At 35.8% G+C, this 16,222-nt stretch overlaps 1 protein-coding gene across 4 annotated transcripts in view; it reads left to right on the forward strand.

The window, feature by feature from the left end:
* Positions 1 to 16,222, forward strand: part of MIB1 (MIB E3 ubiquitin protein ligase 1) — a 70,545-nt gene that overhangs the window by 26,996 nt on the left and 27,327 nt on the right. For all 4 annotated transcript variants that reach the window (XM_080611337.1, XM_080611338.1, XM_080611339.1 and 1 more), the window contains exons 8-12: positions 22 to 166; positions 1,282 to 1,415; positions 2,428 to 2,535; positions 4,531 to 4,728; positions 7,236 to 7,387. In XM_080611337.1, the coding sequence (XP_080467463.1) occupies positions 22 to 166; positions 1,282 to 1,415; positions 2,428 to 2,535; positions 4,531 to 4,728; positions 7,236 to 7,387 (737 nt within the window). The remainder of the gene's footprint in view (positions 1 to 21; positions 167 to 1,281; positions 1,416 to 2,427; positions 2,536 to 4,530; positions 4,729 to 7,235; positions 7,388 to 16,222) is intronic.

A 16,222-nucleotide genomic window follows, 5' to 3' on the forward strand; every position in this document is an offset into this window, starting at 1 on the left:
ATTTGATTTTTTTTCATGCAGACTCTAGGTAAAGTTGGTCGCGTCCAGCAGATTTATTCGGACAGCGACTTAAAGGTAGAGGTCTGTGGGACATCTTGGACTTATAATCCAGCAGCTGTCTCAAAGGTGGCATCAGCAGGATCTGCTATAAGTAATGCATCTGGTGGTAAGTTTGAAGAATAATCAAGTATTTGTGTTAAAAAAATAGTTAATAAGTGCCAGCATGTAGTTTGTATGCAAGGTTAATAATACTCAGACTTGGAGTTTGGCTAATTGATGTTATGCCTTTGAGAAAGATAAAAGAAAAAGCTTGCAGTTGGTATGGAGATGTTGGTTGTTGTTACTGTGATAAGATGCAAACACTCTGAACTGAAGTTTGGTTTCTGTTTAGCCACAGTGCAGGTATGTCTTTGGAGGTCTCCAAGAACTTTAACATTGAAATGATTGGCTTCATGAGACTAGAATACAGACTAACGCATGAAGAAAGTGTTGCTGGCTGTAGCAAGCAGACCCTTTAATAGATGGTGTGGGATAGCAAGCATAAGCAAGGGATCTGTTGCAAGCAGTTACTCAGGATAATATTTCCTTTAAATTTTTGTCTTAAAATTTGGTCAGACATCCTTTGACCAATTGCAGTGGGACTTTGTTTGTGTTTATGTAATCACACTTTAATTCTGTTTAACCTGCACTCATTCATCTAATAACAAGGCAGAAAGACTTGTATTTTATGTTCTGTTGGCTGTTTCACAGGTCAATTAAATTAGAATGCTTTTCCTCTTTTTGGTCATAGCTAGTTGTTTCTTCCTTTTCACATGCTTGCTTTAATGCCAAGAAACCTTTTTGCATAGTTTTCTAGGCTTTTTCTTAGGGAGGCATATATATGGAGTTTTATGCAATAAAGACAAAGTCACGGTGACCATAAACTAGCCAGAAGAGGAATATGATGTAGTGCTTCAAATTAGAGGGTAGGGTATACCGTAGAAGACTAAAAAGCCTCATATCAATATGTAAATTCAAGTTTTTTACCTTGTCCCCACCCTTATCTGTTTTGTGGTAGACAAGCTGTTTGTGGTTCAGTCAACTTTGAAGTGTCTATTGTGACAGTTTTTGCTGTCTAAAGGGTATTGGAATGCAGCACTTAGAACTGAATAATAACTTACAGCTGCCATTTTGTGGTTGTTTATGTATTAGTATGTACATGCCTTTAGAAACATGACAGGTTTACCTGTTATTCTTGTTACTTTGTGATTAGAATTGTTATTCTGTGTTTAATAATTACAGAGAGATTGTCCCAGTTATTGAAGAAATTATTTGAAACCCAAGAATCTGGTGATCTCAATGAAGAATTGGTTAAAGCTGCTGCCAATGGAGATGTTGCTAAAGTGGAAGACTTGCTGAAGAGACCAGATGTAGATGTGAGTGTTGTGTTTTGGGAGGACCTGTTCTGGGGCCCCTCTAATACTAAAGGAAGTGAAGCTGTCCTAGATACTCGCTGTCAGCCAGTAGTGTATTTGTATAGAAGTACTACAGCTGTTTCCATTGCCTCTTCTCCCATTTGTTGTCCTGTGAAGTGTCTTGGGAGTGTGTGAAAGTAGTGTTTTACACCCTTTTTCGACAGATTTTGTGTTCTATTGTCTGCTGTGAATTAAAATACCTTCCAGCCTCTGTCTGCCAGAGTTGGAGCAGACAACCAAACACTCACAATTAGTGAAGGGTCTTCAACTTCTTTTGTTTCCAGGGGGATGGAAGGGGAAAGGGATAGCTTTGGGGGATTTTTTGGCTGTTGTGGTGGGATTTGTTTTGTTTTTAACTCACAAGGTAGATCAGCTAATCTTTTCTGTCAGATTTCTTTTACCAACTTGTCTAGTCACCTAGTACTGACAAGTCAAAAAGAAAATGCTTGAGAATTACAGGTTCAGGGAAAATCACAATCAGATGTTTTCTCACTAGAGCAGTAGTAATTCTTGCAGATAAGAGACTAAACTCCCTTCAGTTCTGAGGATTGATTTGTAGCTCAAGATTATACGAAATTCAGGCTGACTCCTGTTGTTGCCGTAAATTAGAAAATTAAGGTGAATACTGTTGAGCAGAGGACTGGTATGATTCTGAGACCTGTTCTCAAAATCTTGCCTTTACAGTAGCCCAAAGACAAAGTTTCTAATCTAGCTATTGTTAAGGTCTTAATGTTTGAAATTAATCAATTTTGTGGTCTGTTCCTTCAATCTAGCTAATGCTATAGAAATAGGGAAGACGTAGGTGATTGTGTATATGTGCTAGAAAGGCAGCTGTCTTAAAAATTGTTTATTTGATACTTTCATATGCATGCAGTTCCTTTAAGTTTTCTAATACACTTGCATGTATACTTCTAAAGTGTCTCATAGGTGTGTGTATCTTGCAACTTACCTCAAGGTATTGATATGCTTCCAGGTGAATGGCCAATGTGCTGGACACACAGCTATGCAAGCTGCTAGTCAGAATGGCCATGTTGACATTTTGAAGTTGCTTCTGAAACAGAATGTGGATGTAGAAGCAGAGGTAACCTAAATTTTTCAAAATACAGTTTGTGTGTTGTTAAGTTTGAAACTTTGCTACATACAGAAATAACAAATCTATTGCAGTTCTCTTAAGTCAGAGTGAGTGAAAAACTACTTTTCGTACTGTGGTTATGTTCTCAAATGAGCCTTCTGTTAACAGTATTACACAGGGTCAATATTTAATTCCTTAGCACCTCTAAGTGAAATATATATAATGCTAATATAAAAGAGCTATGTAAGCTAGTATATGGCTGTAGTAGATGACACCCTTCTTGCCTTTATTTCAACAGTGGAATGCAGTAGGCTAGCACACTGCCTGTGCATTCAGAGAAAAAGATGTCAGATGCAGTACCTCCAACTTCAGTTACTTGCCGTTCTTTTTATGTACACTTTTCAATTAGGAGAAAGTTTTCCATTCTTAGCTAAAGCAAGTTCGAGTAAAAAGTAACAACAGTATCTTTGGGTAGGAGTTGCCAAGTCTTCTTCCATTTTTTCAGGTTGTGTTTTGTTTTGGTTTTTTTTAACTTCTCTGAAAATGAAAGGATTTCTTTTGTTTAGGTGCTTTAGAACTATTGTTTGTGAGAAAATTATCAGAATACTGTGATACTTGCATTTTTGATTTTGCCTTCACTGGTATTGCAGCCTGTGCTTGTTCTGTGAAGCACAAGAAGGATCTGTCAAATTTCTTCTATTAAGAATATGTTACAGCTTAGAAGTTAATAGTGTGCCCAGTCATTGTTTCCAGAACAGAAAAATAACTTTACATGCTTGGGCATTTAGTGTTCTGTTGTATTTGATATACCGAAGTTATAGTATGTTAAAACATTAATGAAACAATTCAGTTTCAGATTCTTGGGGAAAAAAAAATATTTTCATATTCACAGATGTACCATTACTTTGTAAAGGTTTTCTGCAAAATTGCATCAAACATAAGCCATTTTTACAATGTGTTTTTGCTGTGGTCTGATATTTGTGATGTAGCTTCGTTTTAGAAGTAGTGCTTTCGCTGCAGTACATAGCATATATAAACAGTTATAAACAAGACTAAGCTGCTTTTTATCTGTACTGTGAGATCAAAGATGCCATGTTAATAAAGTGGTGGACTGATGCTTTCTTGTCTGGCATAAAGAAGGGTTAGAAGCATTAAGAGAGGGAAGTAGAAACACTGCTTAAACAGCTTCAATATAAAACACCTAATAATCTGCTAGCAGTAGAATTGTTAACAATTTTTCATGTTTGTTCATGTTTGCTCAGGCTTCAGAAGTATAACATTAGTATTAAGAAATTCTCAGGGATTTTGAGTTTTCAAGCCTTTTTGTATAACTTTTGAGTTAAGTGAAGGTGTTATTCCTACTTAATTATGTAACTGCATTAATTGCTATACTCTTAATCATATATAATATTAGATTAATGATTGTGTTTCATGCTTTAAAAAATGTCAGCTGTTTATAGATCAGTGATACTAAGACCCAGCAGAGTCATTCCATTAGCAGAGAGCAAAACTTTAGTCAGTTTACTTCACTGTTGTGGTCTGTGGTGTGGAAGCAGTGTATAAAAATCTTTACTTTTCCTGTTTTATAGCTAAGTTGTGTATATTTATGCTTACAGTCACTGCTGCAGAGTATATACATTCATGATGCCATTTCCTGGGGATGCCTGCATATTCTTGTCTGTGCTTCTGTCTCTGACAATTTAATGTAGTGTACAAGTGGCCTCTGTTTAATCAGGAAACAGTGTTACTGACAGAGCTCAAAAAGCCTAATGTAGATATTACACAGTAAAAATACCAAGCCTTCTAGTCTGTGGACATTAATGGGTATCAGTTATTATGTTGACAGTACTGCCAATATTATTTTATTGGCATGTATAGAAATACAGTGCTTTTAATATTTAGATTTATATCTAAATGTAAGTGTTAAGACACATAATCAGTCTTCTTGTTTAAATGCAAAGGAGATGCGGAATATACTGAGTAAAATTAATGTTTCCACTTTAGGACAAAGATGGAGACAGGGCTGTCCATCATGCAGCCTTTGGTGATGAGGGTGCTGTGATAGAGGTTTTGCACCGAGGCAGTGCAGATTTGAATGCTCGCAACAAACGCAGGCAGACCCCGCTTCATATTGCAGTCAACAAAGGTCATCTGCAAGTTGTGAAGACTTTACTGGACTTTGGCTGCCATCCTAGTCTCCAGGTAAAGTAAACATTAATGTAGATTCACTTTTTAGCTTTTGAAATTTATGATTTGCTGTGTGTAGGTGACAGGGAGAATTCTGGAAAATGGGATTGAAAGGAATGGACCTTGTGAAGTTAATCTGTCTCAAACTCCATCCCAACATGTGATCAGCTGTAATAAAAATGCTGTTAAATCTGTTTGGTTTTTTTTTCTTGACAGCTATGTAGGCACCTGATTTATTCTAGCCAGTTGATGGCAATTGGTATTTTCACAGACTGTAGTTATCTATAACTGTTAACTTTCTCTCCATCTATTCCTCCTCTGTTGAATTCACAGCTATTTGCTCCTTCTGCAAGCTACAGCTTTAAATTTTTGGCTGTTCATACTTGGTACTGTTTTAATAAAAGAAATATTTTTTTTTTTTTTTTTTTTTTTTGGTCTCCCAGAATTGACCTATCATTAATATTAACTATTTAGCTAGATTCTCTTTTACATGTTCAGCCTTTTATCTAAAAAGCCCTCATGCACAATAATTCACAGGGAAGCACAATAATTCACAGGGAATTTCATCTATAATGAATGTGGCAGAAGCTGTAACATCTGAGTGCAATGTCCTGTTGAGAAGGTGGAGTAGAAGCCTGCCATCACATAAGCAGGCATCCACATTCTGCATGAGCTGAATGCAGCCACATGTAGGGCATTATTAAAATAAATCAGAATGATTAAGTTTGAAGAGGTTTGCAACAGAAGGGAAAATCTGTATCATCTGGGCAAATCAAGATACACAGCAATAACATATTTACCTCCTTGTTTTGCCATGTCAATTATCAGTGATTTTTATTTTTTTTTTAAGCTGTATATCCAAATAAAAAACATGAGCAAACTTACTTGACATTAGTAAATATAGCAATTGGGGTTTTTGTCTGCTTCCACCTGGCTTTGTAGGTACTGTCTTGGTCTCGCTGAGGTTGAGTTGTTAGCCAGCTAGTGTCTGTTCAGACCCTATTTAGTGTTTGTTGAACAGTAGATATAACGAGTCTGATGTGTTGGGCCCAATAAAGGGTGACTGTATATCATGTGATGATGTATGAGTAGCCAAAGTGGATGTGCCTGGCTTTAAATTATGGAAGTCATTTTTAATGGAAAAATTCAGTAGAATGTTACTATGAAACTCCATCTGGAAAATACAATTGTCATTGAAAATTAAGTTCCAGATCCAGTGTGTGTACTGAGGAACTTCGATGTGCAAATGTGAGTAGGTGATTGATTTGGTGGATGAGAGTACAAGGGAGTTGGACTGAGGCATGACTGGAATTTAGCTGGCCAGCCGTCTACTACTCAAGCCAATTCACTGTGTAAACAGGGACATATGTTAGCCTGTAAACAGTAAATTCAGGAAATAGGATCAGTTAAACCAAATAAAAGTTATGTAATTTAGTTTTGCAAACTAGTTCACACAGGTTTGAGTGCTTCCATATTCTGGCAGTTTTTCATTCTCCCTGTAAAAGCTGTTTTCATATTAGCGTATTGCTTAAAATGTTCAGTTTCTGTGGTACTCAGTTTGCAGTTGAGTCAGTGTCAGTGACAAAAGACTTCCTGACTTATATGGTGTTAGGATTTTACTGGAAGCATAAATCTAGAGAGTTTGCCTATATAGCAGCAAATAAGCTTAAATGGATGTGTTTTCTCACTGTTAGTCTAGAGCGTTCCTTTTCAGTCCAACCATTTGGGTCCTTGAATAAGTAACATACAAAACCCTTTTAGGAGTAAGAAGTATTTTTCAAATATTCCAAATAAAGGAAAAATAAGACACCAAGCTAAAAATATAAATTCTTTGCCTATTCAATTATGCACTGAAATATTTTCGTGTACCTTGTGTAATGTAATCTGGTATTAGCCATAACAAGTTTAGAAGCTTAAGATTGCTTATGACATTAGCCTTTGCTTCATTGAAAATCATTTGCTTCAGGTAAAACAACAGATGTGCCTAAATTTATTACTTGGACTGCATTTTTATTTTGATTTGCTTATGCTTTTATTTCACCCTGTATTTTTGGTATTGTCTTTTACATGGTTAATTGCTGGCTCAGTCTTACTGTTCATTACTCGAAATTCCCTGCTTCTTTCTACCACACTAGTTTCCTGTCTGGTGTGTTAGCTTTTGTTGCTGTCCTGAAACTCATAAATGGTACCGTGGGCATCAACTCCATCTGGGTGTGAAGCACAGAGAAGTTGATGTTTGCACCAATGTCTTCAGTACTATGAGATGCAAGGCATATTTGAACTCTGAATTTGAGTTCTGGTAGCAGTATAATCATGGGATACTGGAGCCTTGAGTAGGATTACCCGCCGAAGCGCTTGCAAAACCAGAGCAAGCCTGCTCTGAACCTTGCAGTATAGCTACACTTTTAGGACTGAAGAGCTGTTTTGTGTTTGTGTAGTCAGTTTTCCTAGTGATATTTAAGCATCTCTTTTGTTCAGTGTGGATGCATGCAAAAACTGATGTAAACTGTTTCTTGTTTTAGGATTCTGAAGGTGACACTCCACTTCATGACGCTATAAGTAAGAAGCGTGATGACATCCTTGCGGTATTGTTAGAAGCTGGAGCAGATGTTACTATCACCAACAACAATGGGTTTAATGCTCTTCACCACGCTGCACTAAGAGGAAACCCTAGGTAAAGATATGTTTTTAAAGATCATTTTATCATTTCTAAAGGAAAACAAGTGCATGGGAGGGTAGAATTGGGGTATTCTTTCAACAGATCCTTACACTTGCATGTAATTATGTTTGTTAAATTTTGAAGCTGTTTAGATATGTTTTTTTTCTAATATTTGAGAAGCCATTATTAGAATTAAGCTACTAGTTCAGTTTAATGCTGTATTTAGGTAACTCCAAATTGGGAATTTCTTGTGGTAGCTATAAATGCTAACATTCTGATAAGTAGGTTATTAAGTAAGATCTGAAGATGGGAACTTAAGATAGGATTTATAAAACATGTTTCTCGTCTTGAATATTGAAATTTGGAAAGGGGTTTGAGTTTTTAAGGAATACTTACTTTGAATAATTATTAAAGATACCATGTAGTTATATAGTGATCTTAGGATTGTTAAGTTATATTTTTCAGTATAAGAAGCATTTAATTTTGTTTTCTTAGAAGTGTGAATAGAAGGCTTTTCTTATTCAGCTTTTATACAGCAGCTGATATGAAAAAGTTAATTTTAAGACATAATCTGTTTTATGCTAGCTGCACACTAATATACCTACATTGAATCTTCAGTTAAGATAGCTTTCTAAACTATGTGGCATGGATAGAACTTAATGGAAAATTTTATGTATTGCTAGTTGCTTATTACATTGTGGATAAATGGTGTTCTTCAGAGCTGTCATTCTATCGAGAGTTCAATAATAGTTTATCATATGGTGGTAGAGAATTCAGTATAGTTTACACAAAATAAGAAATGTGTGTGTTTACTTGCATAACTTTACTAGATTCTACTTTTCAGTAGAGTGAAGTTGGGCAAAGAATGCTATATACTAATACATGGGAATAAAATCTGGGCTAGTCTCTTAGAACATAGCTATCAAGACTGATAGTTAAACAGTAAACTTAAGTGTTTATATGTGGATATGGAATGGAATCATACTTCACAAAGTAAAAGTAGTAGTTGAAAGTGTTGATAGAAACAATAAATGTGTTTACCACTTTCTACAGTGCTCATAAAAGGTCTGTGGGAGAACATGTCAAGGACCTAGTGAAGGGAACTTATTTTTGGCATTCAGAAGACGATTCTTTCAAATGTGACTTTGTAACTTCACATGAACTCTCCGTATTTATATATCAGCATTACCCATGAGTACCATTTTCCTATACGTTTCTGTGGGCCAGTGGTTTAGGAGCAGCAGACTTTTTCTTTGATGGAGAGATCCAAATTGTAATTCAGACTGGATCAGTTTGACTGTTGTACAATTTTGTAGAGCAGTCAACTGGTTGGTAGAATGTGAAGCATAGTGCAGTTTTTCCCAGAATCCTCTCTCCTTTACAAAAGTTTTTATTGGAAGAATAGGAAAATATTTCCAATATTGGTAATTTGAACCCTGTGTAGGTTCCCTCCATATATGGGGTTTTACTTTTCTCTAAAGCAGCTGGATATCTAAAGCTTAGGTATATACTTTTTTGGATGCAGTTATATCAGAGCACTTCTGAAGCATGTAAAAAGAGAATGTTGTTTCCATTACAGAAGTAGTAGTAGTTTCATTTGTTCACATTAGATATTTTTCACACCTGCCTGTGAGGAAAGTAATGAAAATGAAACCAAAAGAAATCTATTTTGAAAAACTTCTATTCCCTCCCCACCCAGATCATTATTATAATTTATTTCATTGTTAATTCTGTAGTTCTACGACTGGCATATTTCTGAATGAAACCAAAGGCATGATATTTGCCACTTCGTTTTTTCTAATCTTGTATAGAACAATGGATATTACTTAATCTGTTAAATGCACTAAGCACAAGCTATTTAAAACACTGTTAAAAATAACCTGAACTTTAGCTTGTAGCTGGTATGGGTCACGAGCAGTACATAATATGTTCTGCTTGAAACCTTATTTAATCCTAATCTAAGACTTCCTCTTCTACCTAAACGGGAGTTTTTGTGGCTTCAGGCTGTGGTGCCTTGTGTGGAATACAGTGCACTGAATTCCCCTTAAGGTCAAATGCATAATTATATTGTTTCATAGATGTTATTTTAGAATACATTTTATAAAGGTTAAAAACTTACATTAACATATATAAGCGTATATGCATGTGTTTATAACTACTTACAAAGTTAAAATACTTACTATTCATGCAAGTATTGATGAAATCTGCATCCATCTTCCTTGTTAATGAAATAAATGCACGTGTTAAATGTTGAGATACCACAAAGTGTGCTGGATTTCTATAGATTTTCTTTTTTCAGTTAATACCAAATAGGTATTTGGAACTCATTTCATTTTTGGTGCAAAACCTATTCTGCTGCTTGCTTGAGTTCCGACCTTTGCTATCAGTAGGAAGGTAGATCTCCAAGAAAAAAACTCTCACAAACTGTGCTGAGAAAAACATTTGAAAGTTTTTCGTTTTTCATATTAAAATAAATACATTCTATTTTAAACATGTGAATACTAGATAAATATTATAAGAAAGATAGCAATTTATGTCCAATAGCTTAGATTTTTCTCTGCACTTAATCTTCCATGACATTTTGGCAGTGTTATCCAGAAGTCAAGGTATAGTGTGTTTTGGAAAGCATCCTATCGTTAGTGGAATATTTCTCCTTTTAATAATTTGCTTTTCTTCATGCCTTGTCGCTTGGCACAGAAACAGAACTTCTGTTTTTCATGTTAAGGTATGATGTTGAAATGTAGGATGGATGTTTTTCAGTTTATGCTATAGGTAGGTTTGAACTTGTGCATGGAAGGTAGAAGTAAAAATAAGTTTCAAATGAAGTGTGGGGAAGTTAAAATTTTATTTAATACATGTTTTTTTGTTCATGATTTTTTGAGTCAGCCATACTAACAGTGCATTTATTTTGGACTTCTTTCAAAGTGCTGTGAACCTCAAAGCTTGGCAGACTTTGCCTCTTCAGTATTAATGAGATTTTTCAGACAGAAAAAAGGAGAGTAAGATTTGAAAGTACTGTACAGATTGGTTATTTTTGCCATGGCATCAACACTTGGTTATGTTTGATCTCTTCGCATACCTGTGACTTCAGAGTTTTGAGCTGAAGACATGACTGTGAAGTGTAGGCGTATTTTATATCCGTTGCCCCAGTTAGTTTTAGATTTGCATTGTGTCTCGTGAAGAGAGCTTTATTCACACTGCAGCTAGCATCTTAAATAGAAGCTGCTTTTAGAGCTGACCTGACTTTGCACATGTGTACGACTAATTCTTCAGAGCAGTAAGTTCTGCTGTACTTTAAATCTAAAAATTAAAATCTCAGGATACGGTGCAGTTTTCATATATTGCCGTCCAGTACCAAGAAATGCGTCATCTTTACGTTCATAAACTAGGAAGTAGGAGATTGTGGTTTAAAATAGAATTGTAATTTTTCCTCATGGTTGTCTTATTCAGTAGATGTCTCCTTGCTTTTGAATTCACAGATGGTTTGAAGTGGTTGGCAGTGGAGTTTTTAACTAAGGGTTTATTTGAGAGGTGGGGTTTCTCACCTTTGTTCAGTGTTAATGAGTGTCTCAGGGGTTTCTGTGCTGTGTTGTCATGGAGGTCCACAAAGAGACAAGTTGTGAAGTAATTGAAGAGTTGTACAATTTTGTAAACCAGTAAAAGTGATTTTGCTTTCATATTTGCAGTTCTGACAGTAAGTGTAGGTTGAAGCTTAGTTCAAGCTAAGTGCAAAAAAAGCATGTTCCTAAAACCTCTTATTAAAGTATTAAGTCAGAAAATGCTTTAAAAGAATATTTCTGTTCAGATTGGTTTAGAGAAAGAATATAATCTCCATGAGCAGACCTATAATTAGATGTCAGATTAGCCTGTAGCTGTTGAGGTCAGTGACACATTTATTATCTTTAAATGGTAAACAATATGCCCGCCATGTACAGGATGGCAAATACAGTTCTGACCCTGTGGAGTTTCCTCCCTTGTACAATTAAAAGAGGGAGGAGGAGGAGGGGAGAGGGCAGGAAAGAGGAGTAGACCTGCCTTACATTATCAGTACTGTTCCTTTTGATCAGTGGTTTTTGTTAGGTCTGCTACAAAGGGCAACAGATGTGAGGAAAAATGCAAGAGACAATAAATCATTGGAAAATGTGTTTATTTCACTGTTAACCTATCTTCTTTATAGATGTTGTAAGAATCAGTTTTCACTGAATACGGACAGAATGTTAAACCACCAGTAGCTATTTTACAAACACAACCTTGAAATTTTGGAATACAGAATGTGCTGCACTCCTTGTTACCTCCCATCTTCAAGCTGCCTAGAATAGCTGAACTCAGCTGCAGAGAGGACTGCATAATCACTGAGCAGACTTAGTGTCCGATTTTAAAATACGAGAAATCTTGTAGTGATCAATGCATAGCTACAGCTGGTTGAAGGGGACCAAATCCATTGAAGAGGTGATTTGGTTCCATTTTACCAGCTTTAGCAAAGCATTGGAGTGCAGGAAGGTTATAATGCAGTAACACATTTTTAAGTACATGAACAATTGACAGTGAACGTGAGGCTTGCTTCTGTGTTAACACGCCTTGTTTCTAGTCAACACAAATTCCTTCACTAATTTAGAGGCAACAGAATGGAAAGCTGTATACTAGAATGGCCTGTACAGTATGCAGGTTTGTTCCTTCCTCAATTATTTCCTTGAGGATCTGTGGATGAATCTCAAATCAGGTTATATTTATAGTTATAACAGGCTTTTTGTCTGCAAGATTTAAATTCTGGAGTAGCAACCAGACAGTGTAGTATTAGAATTTCTACTCACATAGAGGTCCCTTCCCTCTTTATGTTAAACTTTACTGGGGAAGAAGGTTTTGGTTTCCCTCTTATCCTCCCTCCACATTCATTTGCTGCCAGGTTCCCTTTTGCAGCTGTTTTCTTATTGTGGTTGGTTAGCACAAGTATAAATATTAAGTGTTTTCAATTCTATATCTCTGCTTAGTATTAACACTGTAGGAATGATTATATAAAATAGCAGGATAGATTTATTTATTTTTTTTTTAACCCTGATTTTATATGTAAACGTGTTTAATGCCAGAAAAATAAGTCTTTTAATGAATTGTCTGGGGTTGCATCTGATTTCTTCTAAATTAAGGTCCTTAAAACATTTGTGCATGCTCACATAGCTTTTTTCGTTGTATGCTGAATTCTTTCTGAGCCTTGACTGCAGTGGTAAGTAGGGGGCAACCTTAGTTCAAGCTATTCACTAGTATGTCAAGTATAGTCTGCATCTGTTTGTTGCATAGTCTGATGCTGGTGAGAAGATTTATGTAAATATATTCCCAACACCATGTATCCTAATAGAAACATAGCAGGTGTGTCACTTGGACTTAAGCATTAAGATGGCTTTAAAATTGGTTTCTATTTTTACCAGTTATACAGGAACTGTTTTACAGATACAGCTGCTCAAGTGCGCTTTTGGATGGCAATGCAGTTTCATGTACTGGCCATATCGGGACAAAAAACGGCCATGGAAAAAAAAAGCCGTGTAGCATTTGATAATGTCAGCATCTGTTATCCCTGTCAGTCACACAGTTGAAATGTTTGAGTTACAACTGTGTCAGCAGATGCCCAAAGTTCAACGTGTGCTCGGTTAAAATTGAACAGCTGATCTAAGTGATGGATGTGACATTTTAGAGTGACTGGATATGTATTCTTAGAGATATGCTAACATGAACTAGCAGGAAGCAATGTCAACATATAATTTTAACTTTTGTATCGCACTGAACTGTCATTTTGTTTCGGAATAGCATTGCAATGTTATACAAAGAAGACAAGAAGAAACACAACATAATGAATTGTTACCAAACCCCTTTCAAAATAATTTTAAACTGTTAAAAAGTTGGGCTTATTATATAGTGGAAGCCAGATCAGTTAGTCATGGGGACAGAAGCCCTTCAGGAAAAGGAATAAGCACATAGCAATTAACCCCTCTGTAAAGCTGTTGCTAATACAAAATTGCTTCTGTGAGCGTGATCAAGTTCGGTAGCATTGCTCCATTTAGAAAAGCTACTACCTACAGTTTGATTTGTTTTGCCCTGTCAACCAGGTTTTAGTTTAGATGTTAAGACACTATACTCCTCATGCCAAAATATCTGCTCATAAGAGAAATAGCCTTAAAACAAATACTATTTTACTTAAAATGGTTCTGATAAGATAATGTTTATTCTTGTATATATGTTATTCTGTAGTTTCAGGTAATAAAAATAGCAGACTATGTATAGTATTAGTTTTCTGAGAGTATATAAAAATAAGATTCTCCATCTGAAAGTCATGCCTTGCCTTTTTTTATTTTTCCTGTTGTGTGTTTTTTTTCCTCTCAGATAGTTTAGTAAGCACAGGGGTACAGTTAGAATCTTTTAATCTGGGCCAAATGTGCCTACTTATCCTGGACATATCCTATTGAATAACTGCTTTTAGAAGGCTGCTGTCATGAACAGGAATAGTTGGATTGATGAGCCAGAGGGTCTTTCCTCTTATTTTTCCTTGTTCCTGAATTTGATATTGAGTGTCTTTATTTAGGGATGATACATGATGGTATATTTTAATTACTACCACTTCTAGAACTTGAAACTGTTGCAAGACTATTTCTCATTTTGTTCTTACAATATTCTGGATGCTACAAAGTCATATTTTCATGGCCAAGTTTCTTAAATTTGGATTGAAAATAAATTCAGCTTATTTGAAAATAGATTTTAATGTAACTTACCTTTTAGGTTGTAGTTGTCATTTGTGTTTTCATTTAGGAATCTGTCAATAACTTTAATCTGCTGACTAGCAACTGCGGCCTAGAAATCTCTGTATTGTCACTTTCTGTGCATAAACCTGACACTGCACTTTGTAGTGAAGAGCTCAGTGACCATAGTAAGTGCTGATTTGGAGAAAATTCTAACTTAAGTCTCATATTAAATTGCAGAAGTTACCCTACTCAATTATTTTGGCTATCCTTTAAATCACAGTCTTAATTTCTTAGCTGTTTCTACTTGCGTTAGTTGCAACCTGTAGATTAAATATTCTATAGTACATGTAAATTTAACTACTGCCATCTTAATTACACTGCGATTAATAGAACAATGGCTTGGGTTTTAATGAGATATATTTTGATAATCAGGCTTTTAAGATTAGTTTAGGATCTATTAAATGAGGAGTACTAGTCATGCTAAATTTTGCAGCTATGCTGCAATCTTAATTAGTACATTTCCAAGGGTTCATTTCCAGCCTTGTTTTGAATTCTTTATTTACAACTAATGTTCTGCTTATCAGCTGGTAACAATTCTTCCCTGCCCACTTTTATAGTCACTTAATTTGATGTTTTGTGATTTGTTACTAACAAGTATGAGTTATTTTGGCAATACCAGCTGACCCTTAGCAAGCTAATTTGTCACATGAATGTCATTCAAACAAGAGGGAAACCTGTTTCTTCCAGCAGCTGTTTAGTTTCCTCTTACTGGTTGTTCCGTGCCTGCCAAAAATACATACTTCTTTACATTCCATAGCATTGTATGTTCATATGGGTACATAAAGAAGTATGTACTCTGAGCAGGTACACACAGAGTTGCTCGACTACCTGTCAGATGAACCTGAGAAGTATTGCTGCTTTCTGTTGGCTGTCATTAGGTAAAACCCAGCCTGATAATTCTTTGGTAGAACAATATTATGACTAACTTTTGTTAGAAGATAAACTTAGTATTCTGACTGAACTTTACAATGCAATTTACCTGCACAGTGGCTTAAAGCCGGTTTTAGTTCATTGTTCAGGGATGGCATGGACATGAGAAGTGCTTTTCCAGATTTTTGTAGCTTCTTGCTGTTCATTCTGAGTGACCAAGTCTGAGTGGAGAGTTGAATTGCTGGTAGCTCTGCAACATGTTTTCTTGGGATTCATAGTTGTATTCCATTGTGAAAACTTGAGCATCCTCCCAGGTCTTCTAGCAGATTTCCATGCTGGTGTACAGTTTGCTTCTCATGTCCTGAAGGGAAGTACAGACTTGTCTAATATGTCAGTTAAAAACTTTATTTTCCTACCCTCTCTAGTCCCATTTCTGTGCTTTTTGCATCCTATCTAGTGTTCTGTAAACTCTTCTCAGGTTTATATTTATTTCTGCTGTAGCTCAGAGTGATTTAAAATAAAAACCAGCACATGCCACCAGTGATCCTGCTTATCGTAAAGATGATGACATTGAATTAAGAAAACAACCTCTAACTGCTGTGACAGGATTTCGGTTTTTAGGCCAAAGGTCACATAGAAAGCTAATACCTATTCAATACTTCTGCAAGCAGCTTTTCTCATTTTTTAAAATTGACACTCACCTGCTTCAGTCAAAATTTTGTCCACACTTGAAATAGTTACGATAACTAAAAAAAAAAACCCCCACAAAACGCAACCGTCAAAGAAACAAACCCCAAGCTTAACCCTGTTTCATAAGATTCTGTGTGTCTTAGTTTGGAATGGTAGTTAAATTATTTGATGTGCAGTATGGGTTCAACTTCTAAGGGCTGTCAGATGCAGCTTGTGATTGCTTAATTTGTATTTCAGAAGTTGATTTGGGTTATGGTAAAAAGTAAGCTTTGTCTTTAAGGCATTAGAAGGTAAATTTGAAATAAGCTTAACAATTAGTGTATGTAATTGTCATAAGGAAAGCTGATAGCAGAGGAAGTAAGAATTTCTGCAGCTCATGACAAAAACCTAGTGCAGCTGATAAAGAGCAAATCAGAGTGTAGCAGTAGCTAGCACAGTATTACAAGGAGAAACAGCAATGCAGCATTAGAATCACAGCAGTCACATTCTAGTTTTTAAGTAGGTT

Source organism: Psittacula echo (genome assembly GCF_963264785.1).
Source record: "Psittacula echo genome assembly, chromosome: 2".
Taxonomy (NCBI): Eukaryota; Metazoa; Chordata; class Aves; order Psittaciformes; family Psittacidae; genus Psittacula; species Psittacula echo.